A 22,930-nucleotide genomic window follows, 5' to 3' on the forward strand; every position below is an offset into this window, starting at 1 on the left:
ACTAGACAGTGTACTGCCTACCTTAATAGTAAAATTATTTTAAAGTATATAAATCATACTAATTGAGCTGTCACATATACTTATATTTTACTAAAATTAATTTTATGTATGTTTAAGTGGCAATTTAGTTGTAATCCAAAGATCAACTACTTAGTCTGAATCATTATAATACTGTTAGATACATGTTGTGACAAGGTTTAAACAATTTCTAGTGCATTATATGGTCATCCACTTTTCCATATTCAAATTCCTAATTTTTCCCAAATATAGTCTACTATAAAATGTTTTCCATTATTTGAATTCTGGTAACATCAGGATAGTATTAAGTTCATTCAAGGTTAGGATCTTGATACTTTTGATTTTCACAGGCTCTTGCTTTGTTGATGCTGCAGTGCAAATCAGTTCTCCTTCTTGCTATTAAATCACTCAAGTCACATTTCCCCCAAGTTGGTGCAGATGTATAAATTGCTACTGCTGAAACTTCACTTTACACCAGATGTTCAAGAAAGGCTAATATGCTTTCACCCTAAATATGGCTTAGTTGTTGCCTTTCTATAGAAAATATGTGTTAAATAGAATAAGATGGTATCCCTAAAGAAGGTGAAGATTGGTGTAGCCAAGTACTAGCAGATGAAAAATTAACTTCAATTAATTAGATATATCCTATTTCACATGAAATAGAAGTTAGAACTTTTGGACACAAGAATCAAATTTCCAGAACACATAGCAACATTAGGATACTTACACTTGTCCCTTCCTAAATCCTCCTTTTTCTGAGAGTGCCGCCCAACTTCAGAAGCTGTGCCCAGGCACTTTCCTGCAAATAGTCCACTTGCTGTCCCCCTTCCCGAATAAACAGAAAAGTAATGGATTTGTTCCTTTAAGCATGGCCAAGCCTTTGATTACTTCTATTACTGCACAGTCCCTATATCTGGCTATTAAATTGTGCAATTTTCCTTCATCATAGAGTCAGGCGGCTTCAGGTTGAACACACTGTATTCTGTCTTCTAATTCTGGTAAAGTCAATTATATAAACTCTTTTGCTTTTACAAAATGCTCTTGAACATACTGGTTCCCTCATAGCAGGAAGAGCCAAGCAAAGAAAATTGTGGAACTTTTTCAGGTATAACTGTGTTCTGCTCAGCAGGTACATTTATTACTAATGGGTAAAATAGTCTCCTTTTTTAGCTACATAATGTTTCTGAAGCCTTCCATTTTCTGGTTTTGATAGACATTTCAGTTACACTGAGAGAGGAAGGTGAATACCATTGATCACACTTTGAAGCTGCGCAGGAACAGATTTTTTTTTTTTTTTAATCATTTGCTTTGCTTCATAAGTCAGTGACTGTACTTGTTTTAATGGGCTGATTTGCATTATATACTGGGGTCCTTCCTGGCTTAAACACTTGAATCTGCTTACTGGTCTGTGTCAATACTAATAAAGAGAGGGCATTCCAGTATTTTTGTTTCTTATTTTACAAAATAAATATTTGAGCAGAAAGAATGCCATCGATCACTTTGTTGTATATCGTGTAAAATGGATATGCTCTCTAATTCTGGCATCAGTTAAATTTAAATTCTTAATGCTGATGGATTGCTTTACCTTTTTTCTCTCCCAGATGTACTTATGTATGAATAAATAATTACAGATTCATATGTAAATTCACGGCTAGTTTAAGCGAATACCGGATCAAATGTTCTTTGCTAACAATGACTAATTGCACCTTTGAGGAACTTATGATGATTTTGGTGTGGGAGGAAAAAAATCTTTCCTGTTTTGTATATGATATTTCTACATCTGAGCACAATATCTTATAAACACTGTTAGGATGTAAAGAGAGTGAATCCAAGGGATCCAGCAAATTGTATTCTGGGTTTTAATCGCCTTGCTATTCAAAGTAAAGTGCAGGAATCAATACACTGAAAACATCAGCTTCCCTTGGAAACTTGGTGAAAGTGTAGAATCCCAAGCTCAAATCTTCTGAATCACAAACTTTGTCTTAAATTCCCACTAAATTCTGAAAATTCCTGGTTGACCTTTCTGCCTTTTGTCTGTCCCTCCCCCCTGATTATTGTTTGAAGTGAAGTTGCCCAGTCGTGTCTGACTCTTTGCGACCCCATGGACTGTAGCCTACCAGGCTTCTCTGTCTATGGGATTTTCCAGGCAAGAGTACTGGAGTGGGTTGCCATTTCCCTCTCCAGGGGATCTTCCCGACCCCCTGCATGTTGCAAAATACAGTTAGGGTAGAACAGACATCCCTCAAATTTTATATAATATGTTTTGTTAAACAGTCTGAAATTCTACTTGCCATTCAGAAAAAGAAGGGATAGCCTTTGACACCTGAGAAAAAGCATTCTTGCACTCTCTCGAATTCGAAGGGTAGAATCAAGTTCATAATCTTAAAGAATTCTCTATAAAAGGCTTCCCTTGTGACTCAGATGGTAAAGAATCCGCCTGCAATGCGGGAGACCTGGGTTCGATCCCTGGGTTGGGAAGATCCCCTGGAGAAGGGAAAGGCTACCCACTCCAGTATTCTGGCCTGGAGAATTCCATGGACTGTATATTCCCTGGGGTCCCAAAGAGTCTGACAGGACTGAGCAACTTTCACTTTCACTTCACTTTCAGGCCTAAAGAGGTAGTTCTCCTTGCAAAGTATTACTTAAGTGAAAGTGAAGTGAAGTCGCTCAGTCGTGTCCGACTCTTAGCAACCCCATGAACTACAGCCCACCAGGCCCTCCGTCCTTGGGATTTTCCAGTCAAGAGTACTGGAGTGGGATGCCATTGCCTTCTCCGTTAACAGCGGCAAGGCATATTATCTTTACTTGGAGCTGGTATACTTGGTGATAGCCTTAGTGCCCTCGGACGCGGCATGCTTGGCCAGCTCCCCAGGTAGCAGCAAACGAAGGGCGGTCTGGATCTCCCTGGATGTGATAGTCGAGCGCTTGTTGTAATGCGCCAGGCGCGATGCCTCACCAGCGATGCGCTCGAAAATGTTGAGGAAGGAGTTCATGATTCCCATGGCCTTGGAAGAGATGCCGGTGTCCGGATGGACTTGCTTCAGCACCTTGTACACGTACACGGAGTAGCTCTCCTTGTGGCTGCGGTTGCTCTTCTTGCCCTCCTTCTTCTGGGGCTTGGTCACAGCTTTTTTAGAGCCCTTTTTAGCAGGAGCAGACTTAGCCGGTTCAGGCATGTCTATAATGACAACACCCAACAACAGAAAGATCTTGGGAGAGGCTAGTTCTTCTAACCCAAATTCATACATGTTGCTACTCTTGTTGTTTAGTCGCTAAGTCATGTCTGACTCTTTTGTGACCCCCTGGACCATAACCCTTCCAGGCTCCTCTGTCCATGAGATTTTCCCAGCAAGAATACTGGAGTGGGTTGTCATGCCCTGCTCCAGGGGATCTTCCTGACCCAGGGATCAAACTCTTGTCTCTTGTGTCCTCCCTTGATGGCAGACAGATTCTCTCCCACTGAACTACTGGAAAAGCCCAATTATAAATATATATAGTGTTATATTTGGTGACCCAGACATGCATCATGCCATTTATAAGGAATTTTATTTTGGATCTCTCGTGCATCTGGTGGCATCACATCTCAGTTTAAATAAAAAATAACATTTTTTCCACAATCGCCTGACTACCGGTTGTTAAAACTTGGTGGTAGCAGATGTCCACTAGATTCATTTTCCTGAACTGCTCTTCTGCAGTAGAAAATAGAAATCTTTTCTCCCTAAGTTCTGAGTAATGGTAGTAACTAGCACACTTGGAGGGACTGACCTGCAAAGCCATAAACTTGTGATATCTCTTATTTCTCTGTGTTTCAAGAATTTAAGCATTTAAAGGTTAAAAATTGCTTAAATCATAGACCAGTGTTCCCAAAACTTGCTTTCACATTAGCATCACTTGATATATTTAAAATATTCCCGAGCTCAGACCACATTCCAGCCCAATTATGCCACAATCACTGGGGGTAGTACACAGATACCAGTATTTTCTTAGGTTCCCCAGCTGATTTGAACGCTCAGGCAATTTTGTGTGTTATTGTCATAGACAAAGAAGTGATCATGGGTGATTTAATAAACTCTCATATTTAGCTGCCTTGGTCATTCACTGAATTTCATCCTTAAGTGAACAACTCATGCATGCCTCAGCCAAACTTTCCAGATGAATGCCCTCCCTTGATTCTGTATTTCTGATAATGGCACTTTCACTCTCCAAAACTTTAAAGTTTTAACTGTCAAAACTAGCTTTGACTCTTCCTTGTTTCAGTTTTTAAGCTTCATTTCTCCAATCCAATTCTTTCAAATAAATAAATATGTTAAGAGCTGGAGCTGGGATTTAGTTATTACTTTTTGCCCTTGTAGCATTCTGCACAGATTTTTCTAGATAATTGCAGTATTGCCTTCGTTAAGGAGCTGGAGAGAGGGATGATTTATACCATTGGCCAATTTCCATGGTATGGATTCTCACATCATAGCTGATTTCATGGTAATGATGGCTTGCAAAATCCATAATATATAACAATCAGCTATGAGCTGGCTCCAGCACACTATTGCATCAGATCCTCAAAAAGTATAGGCGTTGCATGGGATCCCTGAATAAGGATGAGGAAGGATACTTAGGGTAAGGGCTCTCATTACATGTGAATTTTGATATTAACCTCTGTTCACTTGTATGTTAAGCTGTCTAACTTTATATTCCAATTTAGTCATCTATTTAATAACTAAAATGTTAGCATTTGCTACTGTCATATTTGTCTTCACAATTTACCTTAAATCACATGTTGCTTAATGCAACTGATATTGTACCTCAAGCAGATATTTATTAATCCTCAAAGCACTGCATACAACATTTCTGAAAAATGAAAGGACTATACAGACATAGAAAACAACAAACTTTTAAATTGTAGGTTTCACATTTTGTGCATATTGCTGTAATATGTCTCATTCATTCTGTCTCATTCATTATATTTCCTGCAGGTAAGGCAAAATTGCAATCTAGGTGTAGCATAATATTAATCATTTTTTGAATAACCAATTATATGGACTACCAGTTTTTTTTAATAAATTGGAAGGTGTGTGCATTAAAAAAGTGTAAGTTTTTTAAACTAAAATCATTATTTTGCTGACCTATTTCTTAACATCAATATTACTTCTAAACATTTTTTGCACTCAACTTAAAAGACTCATTTTAATTCAGTAAAGTCTGGGAAGAATAGAAACATACAGCATCCCAGAGGAACTTGAAGATTAAAAAGTATTTTTGGCTAAAGATGATTTATTTAGTTTTGATATAACTGAAAGTATGCAAAGGGAATTTTCTAAAATGTAACAAATGTGATTAAATTCCACATGAATGAATAATCAAAGCAGTGTATGAGTCAGGCATAATCTTTTAAGAAGGTTTAATGTGGTAGTGATATCTTAGGAGCTAACTCCCGATTAACTTATTTTAGCATTTTGAGAATAGTCTCTTGTGCATTTCATCAGTGATGGGTGGATGGAGGATGTGGACAATCTAGATTCTTGACCAGCATTAACCTTCCTTGTTTTAGCATCTAATAATTTTCTGAACAGATATGAAAAATCTGTGGTCAACTTCTCTTGTTATATTCATTCCATAATCTAATCAATATTATTACTATTATTAATGAAGAAACAACCAGGGGAGGTAAAGCTTCCTGTATTGCACCTTTGCTGAGATTCTGAAATGATGAGGCTGGTGTCACCACACTCACATGCGAAGGAGTTCGGCATTTCCGTAGTGTTGAGTGAGGGAAGTCTACAGCTTCTGTTGTCTCTGTCACTCAGTAGTTATACCTGTCTCTCCCACTGACTCATCTATGTGACCTTGAAAAAAGTCACTTAAACCCCCTGGTCTCTTTATCCTAGTTCCTTCAAAACAGGAAGATGGTTTAAATTTAACCATCTCACAGTACTATTGGTATAACATCCATTCAATGCATTGCGGTTCCCCTGAGAAAAGTCCTAGGCTTTTTATAATTTTCTGTTATCTGTTAGTTATGTTCCTGCTTTTGAAATTTGAATTTTCCCTCACTTGGGAGAGTTTCCTGAATAACCACCATTTCTCTCCACAATTATTGACATCCTACTGTCACTATTTAAATTCTTGTTAAGTAAGTCATATTGGGCTGGAGTAGTAATTCCCCAGTGGTTTCCTGTTTCTTGTTAAAGTGGCTTCAGGCTGATAAAGCTCTTCAAATTAGAAAAGGCAGCCATCCTGCATTTATGTATTCGTATTATATTTATAAATTATGAAACCTGTTTCTCTGTCTTCCTTGTCTCCCTTGCCTATTATTTAAGTCTATAGTTCAGTATACTTCAGAATTATGTTTTTAATGCCATTGACTTTTTGTCATGCTAATTTTAAACAATATAACAATGTTTACATTTTATATCTCTAGCTGGAAGTCAATATTGTCACAAAATCTGTAAAATTGAACAGTATAGGATAAAAATACTAAAATGGCCCTATTGATTTGACAAATGAAACAGCACACATTTTATGTTACTATTCTTATGGTTGCTGTCCTTCACTTCTTTTGTCTGGAATACAGATGCTTTTTAAATAAACAGATTGGAGCTGTAAACTGGAGATGAGGTTTAGACAATGATATTATGTATGAAAAATACAATTGCACACCTTCTCACCGAATTTTGGTGAGCTGTGCATGATTTACACAATCTACATAAATGTTAAAGGATTCTTGGCAACCCACTCCAGTATTCTTGCCTGGAAAACCTCATGGACAGAGGAGCCTGGCAGGCTGCAGTCCATGGGGTAACAAAGAGATAGGCATGACTGTGTGATTTTCACTTTCATTTTCATAACATGGCCAGAGATAACTTTAAATTCAGAATTAAATTTGATATGCAGATATTTATTTAATGTATAGTATTAAACATTAATGCATAGCTTTAAGCATAATAATACACTTTGTCTTCAAATTCATTAAGAATGAGAGGGAAATGAACACCAATGAAGTTGGACATGAAATGGCAGTCTTCTGACTGCCTTGCTGGTACTCCTCTAAAGAATAGACTATAGTTGCCATTTATTTCATGGTTTTATATTTTTAAGTCCTTTGGAAATTGACACCATTGAACATACTTCCAATGTATTAACACCAACAGAAAAGTTACTAAACTCCAAGAAGATTTTTTTTTTTTTTAATTCAAAAGTAAAACCTTGTATCATTGTCATCAATAGCTTCCACTTGGCAAAAATGAACATCTTTCTGTTATTCAGCCGGAGATGATACCCTGTGTCACAAATGCTGTCAGTTCTCCATTCCTCTGCATTGTTGCACTAGGTGACAGCCATGGTCCAGAGCTGGACCCTGCAGCACTGTAAACAACCCTGAAGCAGAAGCCCATAAATTTACATGCCTATGTGACTCAGCTGCTTGCATTCTTTCCCTCTGGGTCAACCTCTCCACCAGCAACAACTTACTGCAGGCATAATATCTTCTACCTGAGATATTAGGCTCCTGAAAGTGGTTTTCTTGAAGTTTCACCTGAAAACAGACAACACTGGAATACAGTTATTATGCTCAAGAGCCAGAAGTAGCATATTTTGGTCCTTTTGGCAGTTAAATAACCATCTTCCAAAAAGCATGTTGCTTTAATTTCTTTTCATGTCCATGATATATTTGTCACTGTCTTTAGATTTTTCTACATTACCACTTCCTGCAGAATGTGATCTTAGGAGAGAACAATGTTCAGTTGATATAATTTGAAATAGTTGTTTGGTTTTTAAGCTAAATGACTTGGCTAACTTTATTACAATACATTTTCTCATGGGAAAAATTGGGGAACGTCACATTATTGTTGTACACATGAAATTGTGCTCTTTGGAAGTCACCGTTTGTCTAACAGAAAAAGATGTGTTTATACTTCATCTGGAGATGTGATTTCCTAAGAAGTTGAATTCAATCCATGGATTTTTCTGTATTGGAAATGTCTGTAAAAAAAAAACAAAATATTACATCGAACATTGGTTGTTGGTTCTAAATCTAAATACTATTTAGTTTTTATTTAATTCAGATGTGATTGCATGAATAGAATTGTGATCTGAAATAAGTTAAGCAGAAAATAATTTAAATAAACTGCATATAAGGTATAAGGTTGAATACAACATAACTCCAGAATTTAGGAGCTTGATATTATATATAATTTAAGAGACTTGGTACCAGATTTTAGAGTTATGGTTTTTATTTCATGTAAGATGTTATATTTATAAAAAAGCATGATTTTCCTCTCTGCATGTAGCAATTTGTTCAGTGTTGTACAGAGTGAATTCTCTGACCTGTTTCTAAATCCTTAGGACCTTGAAATGAACAGTTGATAACAATATAAATAAATATATGTGAGGCTTAAAAACAACAGAAAGCCAGGTTGAGAATGAGATAAGTAAAATAACTGAATATACATCATTCAGAACTGGAGCAGATAGTTTTAGAAATAACATGTGGTGTAAAGAAATTGAGCCAAAAAAAATCAAAACTTTCTCAGAGAAAGCTTCCTAGAGTAGAGAAAGGTGATGGGAGTTAGTCAGTGTGCTTGGGGCTACAAGGGAGGTATTGAAATCTCAATACTTTATATAAAAAAATGGCTCAGCATAACTCAGTGGTTGCCAACTTTTCTGCACTTTGCAATTACCAGGGAATCTTTTAAAAATATTAATGCCTGACTCTCACTTCCAGACACTCTGATTTAATTATTATGGGATGTCTGAGCTAGGCTCTGGGATTTTAAAAACCTCCCTAGGCTATTTTAATGTATAGCAATGTTTGAGGAACACTGGCCTGAATATGATACCATTTAGAAAACTAAAATAACTCAGGGAGGTTATTATTATTATTTTTTGTAAACACCCTTTTGTATTTGAAGCTTTCCTTAACTGTGTGTAGATGTAAATATACATTTTATGCTAAAAATGGTAACTACTTTGATTCAAAGAGCAGTGCTGGATATTTGGCTTGTCAACAGCTTGTAGATGTATTCAATGAAATTCCATATTATGTTAAAAATGAACATATTGAAGCATTTTATATTAATGAAGATAGATGTCAAAGTAATAAACTTCATTGGGAAAGTAAAATTCAAGAAACATTCATAAAGCATAACATTCAAATACAGCATAATAAGATGTGAAATTACTGCTTTTGTTTATGAGTATGTGGCAAACATAAAATGCATGAATAGGCATAATATTTACTAAATTCAGGATAGTGATTACTGCTGGGAAATGTGGGAAGAAATGGGATTAGGAAGAGGTACACAATTACTATGCTTGATTTCTTTAAATAATATCCCAATCAAATACTGCGCAGTGATTGGATTTGGCAAAGCTAATGGTAATACACATGTGTTTGCTACCCTATTCTTTATCTTTTACTCTGTACTTAACATATTCCATAGCTTCATTAAATAGTTGGGCAAACTGCATATTTACATGCAAAAGGATTAAAGTGAGGCTTCCCCGGTGGTCCAGTGGTTAAGATTCCATGCTTCCCCTGCAGAAAGCAGGTATTCTATCCCTGGTCATGGAAGTAAGTTTCCACATGCCACATGGCATGCCCCTCCCCCCAAAAAGTGTATTCTTATACCATATACCAAAACAACTCAAAATAGATTAAAGACTTAAATATAAGATCTGAAACCATAAAACTCCTGAAAGAAACACAAGGGAAAATCTTGACATTGATCTTGGCAAAGGTTGTTTAGAATTGACATGAAAACCATAAGCAACAAAAGCAAAGGTAAACAAGTTGGACCACATCAAAGTACAGTTCTTCCTGACAGTGCTGTAGAAAATCAACAAAGTTAAAAGATAGCACATGGAATGATAGAAAATATCTTCAAATCATTTGTCTAATAAGGGGTTAATATATGAAATATATAAAAACCCATAAAGTTCAATAGCCTAATCAGATTGAAAGATGGGCAAAGGGCCTAAATAGACATTTTTCCAAGGAAGACATATAAATGGCCAAAAGGTATATAAAATTGTGCTCAATATTATTATATTATTAACATAAAATTGTGCTCAATATTATTATAATTGCAAATCAAAATTAGTGATATATCACCTCACACTGGATAGAAGGGCATTGGTCAAAAATAATCAGAAGATAATTTTTTGAAGGATGTGGAGAAAAGGGAACACTTGTGTTGGTGGGAATGTAAGTTAGTACAGCTACTAGTGAAAATAGGACAGAGTTTTCTCAAAAAATTAAAAAGTGCCATACTCTAAGTTCTAATAATTTAGAGCTGCATCCAACCTAACAATTCTACTTCTAGGTTTAGATCCATTATCATAAAGAGGTATCTGTACTTCCATATTCTTTGCAGGATTATTCACAGTGGCAAAGATATGGAAGCAATCTAAATGGCTATTGGTAAATAAAGAAAATGTGATATATATATATATGTATATATATATATACAAAGGCATGTTGTTCAGCTTTGAAAAGAAAGAAATCTTTTGCAACAGCATGGATGAACCTGGAGTCCATTGTGCTAAGTGAAACAAAGGAGACACAAAAAATCAAATATCACATGGTCTCATTTATATCTGGAATATTAAAAAAAAAAAAAAAAGTTCACGTTCCTAGTAACAAGGAGAAGAATGGTGGTTACCAAATGTTCCATTGAGGAAAAAAAAAGGGATATTATCAAAGGATACAGATTTTAGTTATAAGACTAATAAGTTTAGAGATCTAATATAGAGCCTGGTGACTATAGCTAATAATAGTGTATTGTATACTTGAAAATTTGATAAGATAATAGATCTGAAGTGTTCTCATACAAAAGGTAACTAAGGGAGCTGAAGGATATGTGAATTAAATATATTGTGGAAATAATTTAAAATATTCATAAATCAACCATTGCATTTTACATCTAAATACATAAATGAGTTAAAATCATTCTATAGCAAAAATGAAAGATTATTTCCAATTTTACTATTATTCAAAGTACACAATAAGGTATTAGTTTGTGATAGTTGGCAGGAAAAAAGGAAAACATCCCAACTGAACAGTTTGTGATGTATTTCTAACAATTAAGCAAGTTGAGAAAGTTTGAGAGTTGGGATGCTGTCATCTCATTGTAGCACTCATGAACCTGAGTTGAGTTTTAACTCAGTAAAACTGAACCAAAAGACAATTCAATGCAGACAATTTCAACTCTAAATTTGTTCAGTCCTTCAATAGCAGACTGTGGGTTTAAAATTTTTGACTTGAATTTTCCAAATATGTATGTTTTTTTATTTTTTTATGTTCAATCATAAGATAAAAGCTTTTTTGTTTTTAATGTTTCAGATTATTCATATATATTGGCATAGGTTGATTTAAAAACTTTCAATGATATTGTCTAATAGAAGTTCTGAGTTCTCTTTGTTAAGAGATCTCAAAAGACATTTGAAAATCAGTGTGCCCTCAGCACAGAAACTTGAATGTGTATATACATGCAACTTTGACCATTTCCATAGCCTGGGAAAACCTCTCTGAAGTTTCCATGTGGGATCCAGGCTGTCTCTTACATTTGAGTGATATAACTTTGAAAATATCCTCCCCCCCACCTTTTCTTTATTTCTTTTGTTGTCATTGTTGCTGTTCAGTCGCTCAGTCATATCCAATTCTGTGCAGTGCCATGTACTGCATCACGCCAGGCTTCCTTATCTTTCACCATCCTCCTGAGCTTGTTCAAACTCATGTCCATTGAGTCGGTGATGCCATCCAACCATCTCTACCTCTGTCGTCTCCTACTCCTCCTGTCTTCAATCTTTCACAACATCAGGTCCTTTTCCAATGAGTCAGCTCTTTTCCAATGAGTCGGATCTTTGCATCAGGTGGTTAAAGAATTGGAGCTTCAACTTCAGCATCAGCCCTTACAATGAATATTCACGGTTGATTTCCTTTCAGATTGATAAGCTTGATCGCCTTGCTGTCCCAGGGACTCTCAAGTGTTCTGCGGCTGCTGCTGCTGCTAAGTCGCTTCAGTCGTGTCCAACTCTGTGCGACCCCATAGACGGCAGCCTACCAGGCTCCCCCGTCCCTGGGATTCTCCAGGCAAGAACACTGGAGTGGGTTGCCATTTCCTTCTCCATTGCATGAAAGTGAAAAGTGAAAGTGAAGTCGCTCAGTCGTGTCTGACTCGTAGCGACCCCATGAACTGCAGCCTACCAGGCTCCTCCGTCCACGGGATTTTCCAGGCAGGAGTACTGGAGTAGGGTGCCATTGCCTTCTCCTCAAGAGTGTTCTACAACACCACAGTTCCAAAGCATCAATTCGGGGTTCAGCCTTTTTAATTGTCCAGCTCTCACATCCATACATGACTAGTGGAAAAACCATAACTTTGACTAATCGGACATTTGTGGGCAAAGTAATGTCTCTGCTTTTTAATATGCTGTCTAGTTTTGTCATAGGTTTTCTTCCAAGGAATAAGCATCTTTTAATTCCATGGCTGCAGTCACTGTCCACAGTGATTTTGGAGCCCAAGAAAATAAAGTATGTCACTGTTCCTATTGTTTCCCATCTTTTGCTGTAAAGTGATGGGACCAGAAGCCATGATCTTCATTTTTTTGAATGTGAGTTTTAAACCAGATATTTCTCTATCTTCTTTCACCTTAATCAAGAGGCTCTTTAATTTCTTTTCACATTCTACCATAAGAGTGGTGTCACATACATATCTGAGGTTATTGATATTTGTCCCAGGAATCTTGATTCTATCTTGTGCTTCATCCAGCCCAAGTTTCACATGTTATATTCTGCATATAAGTTAAATAAGCAGGGTGACAATATACAGCCTTGATATATTCCTTTCCCAATTTTGAACTAGTCTGTTGTTTCATGACCCTTTCTAACTGTTGCTTCTTGATCTGCACACAGGTTCCACAGGAGGCAGGTAAGGTGGTCTGGTATTCCCATCTCTATAAGAATTTTCCACAGCTTGTTGACTTACACAGTCAAAGGCTTTAGTGTAGTTACTGTAGTAGAAGTAGATGTTTTTTTTTCTGGAATTATCTAGTTTTTCCTGTGATCCAGTGGATATTGACAATTTGGTCTCTGGTTCCTCTGCATTTTCTAAATCCAGCTTGTTCATCTGGATGTTCTCGGTTCACGTACTATTGAAGCCTAGCTTGAAGGATTTTAAGCATGACCTTTCTAGCTTGTGAAATGAGTGCAATTGTGCAGTAGTTTGACTATTCTTTGGCATTGCCTTTCTTTGGGATTGGAATGAAAACTGACCTTTTCCAGTCCTGTGACCACTGCTGAGTTTTACAAATTTGCTGGCATATTGAGTATAGCACTTAAACAGCATCATCTTTTAGGATTTGGAATAGCTCAGCTGGAAATCCATCACATCCACTAGCTTTGCTTGTAGTTAGGCTTCCTAAGGCCCACTTGTCTTCACAGTCCAAGATTTCTGGCTCTAGGTGAGTGATCACACCATCGTGGTCATTAAAATCATTTTTGCATAGTACTTCTGTGTATTCTTGACACCTTTTCTTAATATCTTCTGCTTCTGTTAGGTCCATACTGTGTCTGTCCTTTATTGTGCATATCTTTGCATGAAATGTTCCCTTGGTATCTGTAATTTTTGTGAAGAGATCTCTAGTCTTTCCCATTCTATAATTTTTATCTATTTTTTTTGCACTGGTCACTTTGGAAGGTTTTCTTATCTCTCCTTGCTATTTTTTTGGAACTCTGCTTTTGATGGGTATATCTTTCTTTTTCTCCTTTGCCCTCTCTTCCTTTCTCAGCTATTTGTAAGACCTCTTCAGACAACCATTTTGCCTTTTTGCATTTCTTTTTTCTTGGGGATGGTTTTGATCACTGCCTCCTGTAGAATGATATGAATCTCCAAACATAGTTCATCAGGCACTCTGTCTAATAGATCTAATCCTTTGAATTTATTTGTCACTTCCACTGTATAATCATATATGTTTTGATTTAGGTCATACTGGAATAGCCTAGTGGTTTTCCCCATGTTCTTCAATTTAAGTCTGAATTTTGCAATGAGAAGTTCATGATCTGAGCCACAGTCAGGTCCCAGTCTTTTTTTTTTTTTGCTGACTGTATAGAGCTTCTCATCTTCAGCTACAAAGAATATAATCAATCTGATTTCGGTATTGACCAACTGGTGATGTCCATGTGTAGAGTCGTCTCTTGTGTTGTTGGAAGAGGGTGTTTGCTATGACCAGAGCATTCTCTTGGCAAAGCTCTGTTAGCTTTTGCCCTGCTTCATTTTGTACTTCAAGGTCAAACTCACATGTTAGTTCAGGTATCTTTTGACTTCCTACTTTTGCATTCTAGTCGTGTATGATAAAAAGGACATCTTTTTGTAGTGTTAGTTCTGGAAAGTATGGTAGGTTTTAATGGAACCATTCAACTTCAGCTTCTTTGGTATTAGTGGTTGGGGCATAGATTTGGAGTATTGTGATATTGAATCATTTGCCTTGGAAAGGAACAGGGATTATTCTGTCATTTTTGAGGTTGCACCCAAGTAATGCATTTCTGACTCTTTTGTTGACTATTATGGCTACTCCATTTCTTCTAAGAGGCTCAGAAGGTAAAGCCTTTGCCTGCAATGTGGGAGACCCGAGTTCGATCCCTGTGTCTGAAAGATGCCCTAGAGAAGGGAATGGCAACCCACTCCAGTATTCTTACCTGTAGAATCCCATGGTTGGAGGAGCCTGGTAGGCTACAGTCCATGGGGTCGCAAAGAGTTGGACACGACTAAGTGACTTCACTCACTTCACACTTTGAATTAAATTTGTCCATTCCTGTCCATTTTAGTTCACTGATTCCTAAAATGATGATGTTCACTGTTTCTATCTCCTGTCTGAACACTTGCAATTTACCTTGATTCATGCACATAACACTCCAGGTTTCTATTCAAAATTATTCTGTATAGCATTGAACTTTACTTTTGCCACCAAAAACATCCACAACTGGGTATTGTTTTCACTTTGGCTCAGATTTTTCATTCTTTCTGGGGTTATTTATCTGCTCTTCTCCAATAGTATATTGGGCACCTACCGATCTGGGGGAGTTCATCTTTCAGTGTCATATCTTTTTGCCTTTTCATACTGTTCATGGGGTTCTCAAGGCAAGAATGCTGAAGTGGTTTTCCTTTCCCTTGTCCAGTAGACCATGGTTTATCAGAACTCTCCACCATGACCTGTTCATTATGGGTGGCCCTACACACCATAGTTCATAGTTTCATCGAGTTAGGCAAGTTTGTGGTCCGTTAATCTGTTTGGTTAATTTTCTGTGTTAGTGATTTTTCATTCTGTCTGCCCTCTGATGGAAGAGGATAAGGGGCTTGTGCAAGCTTCCTGATGGTAGGGACTGGCTGTGGGGAAACTGGGTATTGTTCTGGTGGGGAAGTCCATGCTTGGTAAGTCTTAATCCAATTTTTTGCTGATGGGTGGGGCTATTTTCTCTGTAGTAGGGATAATGGTAATGGGGACTACTTTAACAGGGACTGCTTTCAAAAGGATTTATGCCTGCATGCTGGGCCTCCCAGAACTTTTGTAGTCAGTGCCCCTGACCACACAGTAGGTCACAGGTGACCCACACTTCTGCCAGAGACTCCCAAGCATACACAGGTAAATCTGGCTCAGTCTCTTGTAGGGTCACTGCTCCTTTCTCCTGGGTCCTGAGGCACACAAGGTTTTGTTTGTGCCTTTCAAGAGTCTCTGTTTCCCCTGTCCTGTGGAAGTTCTGCAATGAATTCCTGCTGACCTTGAAATTCAGATTCCCTGGGGATACTCAGTCCACTTACCCAATCCCCAGGTTGAAAAGTCTGTTATGGGGCCTAGAACTTTCACAAAAGTGTGAGAATTTCTTTGGTATAATTGTTTTTCAGTTTGTGAGTCACTTGGCTGGCAGCTTTATAGTGGACCTAATGGTGACCTCCTTCAAGAGGATTTATGCCACATGCTGTGCCTCCCAGGACTGCTGTTGCCAGAGTCTTTGTCCCTGAAGCAGCCCACTGTTGACTCATGCCTCAGCAGGAGACCCTCAAACACTCAAAGGCAGTTCTGATTTAGTCTGTTGTGGGAGTCACTGCTCCTTTCCCTCAGTCCTGGTGCGCACAAGGTTTTGTTTGTGCTCTCCAAGCATCTCTGGTGGGTATGAGGTTTGATTTTAAATGCAATTGTGCCTCTCTTACCATCTTTTTGTGACTTCTCCTTTGCCCTTGGTCGTGGGGTTATGTATTTTTTGGTGGGATCCAATATGCTCCTGTGGATGGTTATTTGGCAGCTAGTTGCAATTTTGGTATTCTTGCAGAAGATGAGCTCACTTCCTTCTACTCTACCATCTTGCATTTCTTGAGAAGAATTCAAAGGTATGCATTAACTTGTTCTGTATACCCCTTGAAGAGGATCTAAGACTTTGTTTTATTGTCACGCTATTGTCTCTTGCCTGCTTTCCATTTCTGCATTCCCTCATTTTCCTAATTGGTAACTGGTTTCTTATTCATAGAAAATGGCTTTAGTCCCATATTCCAAAGAGCAGAATTCTCAGTTTCTTTTATTAGCATATGAAAATTTATCATAAGCTTTTATATTGACTGGATATTTTCACTTAAGATGAATAATAGTAATTAAAACTGTAAAATATCACTTTTCAACTTTGTGATACTCAATCTTCATAGTGAAGCAATATGAGAAATTAAGTTTAGTATACTTTTCATTCTAAAAATATAGATTAGTAAATATGAATGGACACAATGAACAATTTAAGATGGAAGAAGTTCAATTTGGAAGTATTATCCAATTGGACTTAACCAGAATTTATTAATTTTTTCCAAACTCTCATTCTTAAAACATGTATTGAGAGTCTAATAAGTGCCTTGAAAGAAAAGTGAAAGTGATGTTGCTCAGTCGTGTCCAACTCTTTGCAACCCCATGGACTGTAGCCTACCAGGCTCCTCCGTCCATGGGATTTTCCAGGCCAGAGTACTGGAGTGGGCTACCATTTTCTTCTCCAGGGGATCTTCTGACCCAGGGATTGAATCTGGGTCTCCTGCATTGCAGACATACACTTTACCATCTGAGCCACCAGGGAAGCCCAATAAGTGCCTTATATTGGGCCAGATAGAAGCATAATAATTTGCCTTGGGATCTGGCATGTTATTGGAACAGGAGAGAATATTTCCAACAGAATTTTATGTTTTTTGTCCCCCAAATGATTAAAAACTACTGTGGGAATGCTGCTATGAATGATAAAAAATAAACACTTTTATGGAAAGAAAATAATTTTTACAAAAACAATTCTATTTTGGATTTTCAATTCTCTTTGGATTTTAAAGTAGAAAAGTATATGAGTGTAAATGCAAGAAATATATGGTCAATACTGATCAGTGTGGAAACAAGAATGATAACTTAGGCTTAAGATAACTAAAATAAATAAATAATAATAGAAAAATCATGTTTATTTTAAAATTGAATTTTAAAACTTATAATTCAATTAGCTAGGTGATGATCTTACCTTCACTTTTTAAAATACCTGCAGAAATACATGAAAAGAAAACTTACAAACATTTCTAAAAGATTAAAATGTCAAATAAAATCAACACAAATAACTGTTGTCCTAAAATATTTACCTAATTAGAAAATGCTTTTCATCCTTCCTCAGTTTATCCCAAATTAAGATAGAAATTTAATCATTGTTACAACCATACATTCAATTGGATTGACTAATATGCTGTTAGTACTAATTTATATTCTTAAATTTTTATAATTTATATTCTTTTCTTTCCCTATGTTTAGCCAAAAATAATGCACAAAAAATAAGCTTTCTATGGATATAAAATTGTTTACTAGTAATTCCCTGACTATTTTTAAATTCCTTCTCCTGCAGCATAACAGATAGTCTGGATCCCCTTCCCTTCAAGACCTCTGTGACTTTAGGTATGCATCTTTAAGGGATACAGAGCACAGCCTCACAAGTACACTTTCTAATGACTAGCAGGTGGGAATGGTTCCTTCCCCAATACCACTTTTTTTTTGCCCATCATACATCACTGGGGAGTTCAACTTTTATTTAAATTTTGTGTAGATAGAGAAGAGAGATTTCTAGGATCTTTTTTTTTTATTATTGTAGCAATTTTTTGTCTGTCCCACACATCTAGAAATGTTAAATATTACAGGTGCTAATTAAAAATTATCTTTTATTCTAGCTTATTATATTTTGTTTGCTCAAGTATAAAATTTGATGTATCTGTAAGAATATATATATATATTTTTTTAAAGCTAACCCTTAAACTGTGTACACTTTGCGGAGGGAGAAATTGCAAAGAAGATGTTCTTCATTTAGAGACACTTTTCCCAGTTGACATATTTTGATTTGGGTGAAATTATGATATTATCTGTATCAGAAAGGACAAAAATGGAGGGGGAAACGTGTTGGAAAGTCCTTATTTCCAAAGCTATATACTTAGATGTAAAAACATTGACTATACTATAGAAAAATCATAACTATTATTCCAGAGATAAATATAACATTTTCCTCTAAAATAATGTTGTGAGTATTTTTGGATTGATTATTGACAATCAAATAGTTGCAATTGAAAATTTTATTTTGTTTATTTTCATTCCCAAATTATTGCTGATGAGATATATGCAACGAGTCTGATTTAACCCAGCTTGGACCTTGTACCAATGCAAGAGCATGGCTTCTGGGAGGCTCTAAAATGACATTTCCACAAATGTCACTGTGTGTGTTCCCAGTGAATGGAGGATGACTGACTGGAATGAGAAGCTGATTTAATTAACCTCAAGAGTGTTTATGCTAGCAGAGTTAAAAATAATTCATCATTATAAAAGACACTGGGAGGAACAAAGGAGAACTGTAGTCCACCACAAAGAAGCTAGTGGTTTCCTGGAGAGAGATTATAGTTCTGGGGACTTACTTGCTAAAAGAAAATATTAGAGAACAATATGACACAGACAATTGCTATGTTGAAAATACACTTAACAGCTAGTAGGAAGAGTAACTCTCTAGGTCAGCTCACTTTGTTGAGGACAGCTTTATGTAGGAAGCTATACTTGTGATTTTCTTTGAAAGAAGGAGTGGAGTCAGATTTTTTTTTTTTTTTTTTAAGGGCAGGATCTTATCTTATAGATAAGAGGAGAGAGAATTCTAAAATTTACTTTAGGTGTTACCTCCTTCTTTTCCTGACTTATGCAGGCTGAGATAAATCTATTCAAATTCTCCCATAGCAGATTTCTTATCTGTAGTATACACTGCCATGCAATTAGGTAATTTCTGTCTCAAAATTTGACTGGGAGCACCATGAAGGCAAAAAGGTAATGCTTTAGTCTGTATTTTTAATATTAAGCAGAGTGCCAGGTACGTCTTCCTTAAATGTAAGCTGTTTGGCTAGCTGGTTGGCTGGCTAGTTGACTGACTGGATGGACAGATGGATGGATAAGCAGATTGGATGGATGGATTGGTGGTTGGATAGATATGTTCTAAAGTCATATATGAATAAATATCTATGGAGTTATAACAATTGTGAGTGAAATGTCCTGTCTGAAACAGTATGTGTTTGGGTGGCTTAATATGGATATATTTCATTGTATGAAGGTGACATCTCTTTATGGATTATCTCAGAGGCCTGGGAGATGAGTCTGCAGCTGACCTGAAAAGCTTTGGGAAAGTCACTGAGAACTCTTAGGAGAGTGGCCTCTCAGAATTAGTAATCTGGGCTGACTGAAAGGACTTGATGAGAGCAACTGCAGTATTCTGGGCATAGAGTGATGAGTTAGTTCATGGACCAAAGGAGTGACAGTTAGTATGTAGCATTTCAGGCAAGTCCTAAAAACTCAAAGTAAAGGATCTCCAAGAAATTTACATGTGTATTATAATGGCAATGAAGAAGAGGGAAGAGTCAGGATCCAACCAAAATCTTGAGATTGGACTATTGGGAAATGACAAATTATTGGCAGATTTGAAAATTTGGAAAAAAAAAATTTGCTTGAGAGATACTTGTAGTAAATAAGCTGTGCTCTGGACCTATGGTGCACAGTAAACAATGCATTTTAAATAATGTCCTTTAATATAGGCAACAAAGGCCAATCATGGCCCACATTATTAGAAGAATTAAGATGACTTTTCCACTTACTCACAAAACATCCTTTTCTCCCATTGCCTCCCCACCCCAAACCCCCAACATCCTAATTTTGCAGTCTTGATGTCAGCTAAAATACCAGTTGTTTTCTCTGGGTTATTAGTTGGAGTTTTTATCCATCACAGTGATATGTTCACTGATTACTGAAGGCACAAGCATCATCAAGCCTCAAAAGAATATTTCAATACTTAGGGAAACTCATGACAGGATAGTCCTTAAGGAAATATTATCAATATTACCAAAATTATTGCAAAGATAGCTATTGTCATTATTATCTTTGACCTCTAATAGCATATAAAGTAACTCTAAGTTCCTAGTCTATAATAAAAAAAGAGTCTGTCTGAAAATATTACTTGAAACTCAAAAATAGTAAATAGAAATGTGTTCTTTCTATAATAAACCAATAGGTTTTCTTCTTAGCTAGCTGTTTTTTCAAGTATTTTCCTTTCATTAATATGATACTTTTAATATATGGTCTAATTTATCTTTATTAAGCCTCAATTAAACCCCTCATTCAGTTTATTTGATGTAGTGTTATCAAAACTGAGTGTGCTTTTATGCATATTGCCAAAATATGTCTGTACATAGAATTTCAAAGGTTTTCTTTTTACAATAAGATTTTTCACCTGTCCTCTTAACTCAGTCTCTTTAATCCTAGGATTAACCTAGCTAAAATTCTCTAATCTTTTCTTTAAAACATTGCAGTGTTTTTTTGCAATGGAGTGAAAAGGTGAAAGCAAGGTTCCAATTAGGGCCTGTCCCTTACAATGTGAAATGCAGCATTCATTCAGTTTATCTGACACCTACATGAGGTTGTGCACACTCACTGCTGCACCTGGCTGTCTCTGGGGATGTAGTTGGAGTTCTGAAGTTCTGAGTCATCAAAAATTCACTTCTTTAGCTGCTTCTCACAAAAATATGAATTTCTGGTGTTAGGTCATCCATGCTGCTGCTGCTGCTGCTGAGTCACTTCAGTCGTGTCCGACTCCCTGCAACCTGAGATGGCATAAATATGCATAAATCAGGGTACAGGTTTCCACATCTCAAATCCACCATCTTCTTAGACTTGAATTTGTGTCTATTTTGACTTGAAAGTTTCCTTTCTAAGCAGCCAGGAACTAAATTTCCCACTTGCTTTTGATTTTCTTCTTAACTGGCTAAGGAGAGGAAAAAAAAAAGTCTATTCACCCAAAGTATTACCAAATTAGGGCCTAATTGCTGTGCAGTAACTAGACGATTAAACTGTAAATGACTATGGTTAGGTTCATATGAGAAGAAAGTAAGATTTTTGTAGTTTCCTAAAACTGACAGAAATAAGTCAAATATAGTGTCCCTAAAAGTATTTTTTCAGTGTATGATAATATGAATTAGTGATTTGGTAAAAACACATGCAAGATAAGGATCTAATCATATTTTCTTGTCTTGCAACATTAAACTTAATCCATTAAATACTCAAGTTTTACGAATTATTAATATAAGATGACTTGTATTCACTTCATTTTTTCAAGTAATTTGATAACCGATTAGCTTTCTGTTTTTGCTTGATTGAGTTTTGTAAACTTCATGTACTTGGTATTTATAAAGAACTACAGTAAGAAACAGAGAAAAAAGAATTCAGTCCTGATCCTCTCATATATATTTAATTGGAAATAAAATATAAAAGTGTTACACACAAAGGAATATTATTATTAGTAGTAGTAGCATTTTGCAAAAAGAAAAAAATCATGAGTAAATTTCTTGAGAAAAGTTGCATTAGTATGGGCAGATTCTTCTGACATATATGCATAATGGGTGGTGATTCTTCCCAGTTATATTCCTTAAAACATTAGTAGTTTTAAGGAGTATAAACATTATCTCTCTTTTTAGTTAACAGATCTTGCTATCAGAGTGAAGGAAAAAATGCTTTAATTAATTGCATGATCATTCTTCCATCAATAAGTTTTCATGCAAGATAACGTTTAGGTGAAATGTTAACTTTCTAATTTTAGGGCCCAACTCTCTAGCTGTATTTTAGGGGCTCTTTTATTTTGTTTCCTTCCACCTATTAATTATAAAATATGTTATTGATTGATTTATAAACACATTTTATATGTCTACTTTTTTAAAAATAATTTTATGTCAGAAGGTTAGAATAAAAATTAAGAAATTCTAGTTTTTAGGTCCATAGTTGTACTAGATTAAAAAATTTCCAGCATTTAACTGATTCTATTATTTTAACCTTTCTGATATGACAGTCATCATAAACATTGTTTCATTTTATATGAACATACTTCTTGATCTTCAGTCATTTTCCTGGAGAATCAAGACAAAATTTGCATTCACATGTTTCACCCTGAGTATAGAATCTGCTTTAACCTGTGTGATAGGAGGCTAGCAATGTCCTTTTCATATGTAGCATGGATCTTCCAATATATCTTTTAAGTCCTTGTAAGAACTTTTGATAGTTTAATTTCTTTCAAGCGTACCTCATTTTAGTCAGTCAGTTCAGTCACTCAGTAGTGTCCAACTCTTTGGACTGCAGTATATCAGGTTTCCCTGTCCATCACCGACTCTCAGAGTTTACTCAAACTCATGTCCTTTGAGTCAGTGATGCCATCCAACCATCTCATCCTCTGTTGTCCCCTTCTCCTTTCACCTTCAATCTTTCCCAGCATCAGGGCCTTTTCCAATAAGTCAGTTCTTCGCATCAGGTGGCCAAAGTATTGGAGTTTCAGCTTCAGCATCAATCCTTCCAATGAATATTCAGGACCTGT

At 36.3% G+C, this 22,930-nt stretch overlaps 2 protein-coding genes across 3 annotated transcripts in view; one reads left to right on the forward strand and one right to left on the reverse strand.

Annotated features, from left to right (window-relative positions):
* PCDH9 (protocadherin 9) overlaps positions 1 to 22,930 on the forward strand; it is a 1,139,636-nt gene that overhangs the window by 936,831 nt on the left and 179,875 nt on the right. The gene's annotated exons all lie outside the window — the stretch shown is intronic.
* On the reverse strand, positions 2,814 to 3,194 carry LOC104999628 (histone H2B type 1-like). Its single transcript, XM_010855192.1, has one exon. The coding sequence runs from the start codon at positions 3,192 to 3,194 to the stop codon at positions 2,820 to 2,822; it is 375 nt and encodes a 124-aa protein (XP_010853494.1). The 3' UTR covers positions 2,814 to 2,819.

The sequence above is a fragment of the Bison bison genome, unplaced genomic scaffold (genome assembly GCF_000754665.1).
Source record: "Bison bison bison isolate TAMUID 2011002044 unplaced genomic scaffold, Bison_UMD1.0 scf7180017864358, whole genome shotgun sequence".
In the NCBI taxonomy this organism is placed as follows: Eukaryota; Metazoa; Chordata; class Mammalia; order Artiodactyla; family Bovidae; genus Bison; species Bison bison.

What these genes read in the sequence shown, in the direction of transcription:
- LOC104999628 (XM_010855192.1), bottom strand. Translation starts at nt 3,194, where the DNA reads ATGCCTGAACCGGCTAAGTCTGCTCCTGCTAAAAAGGGCTCTAAAAAA.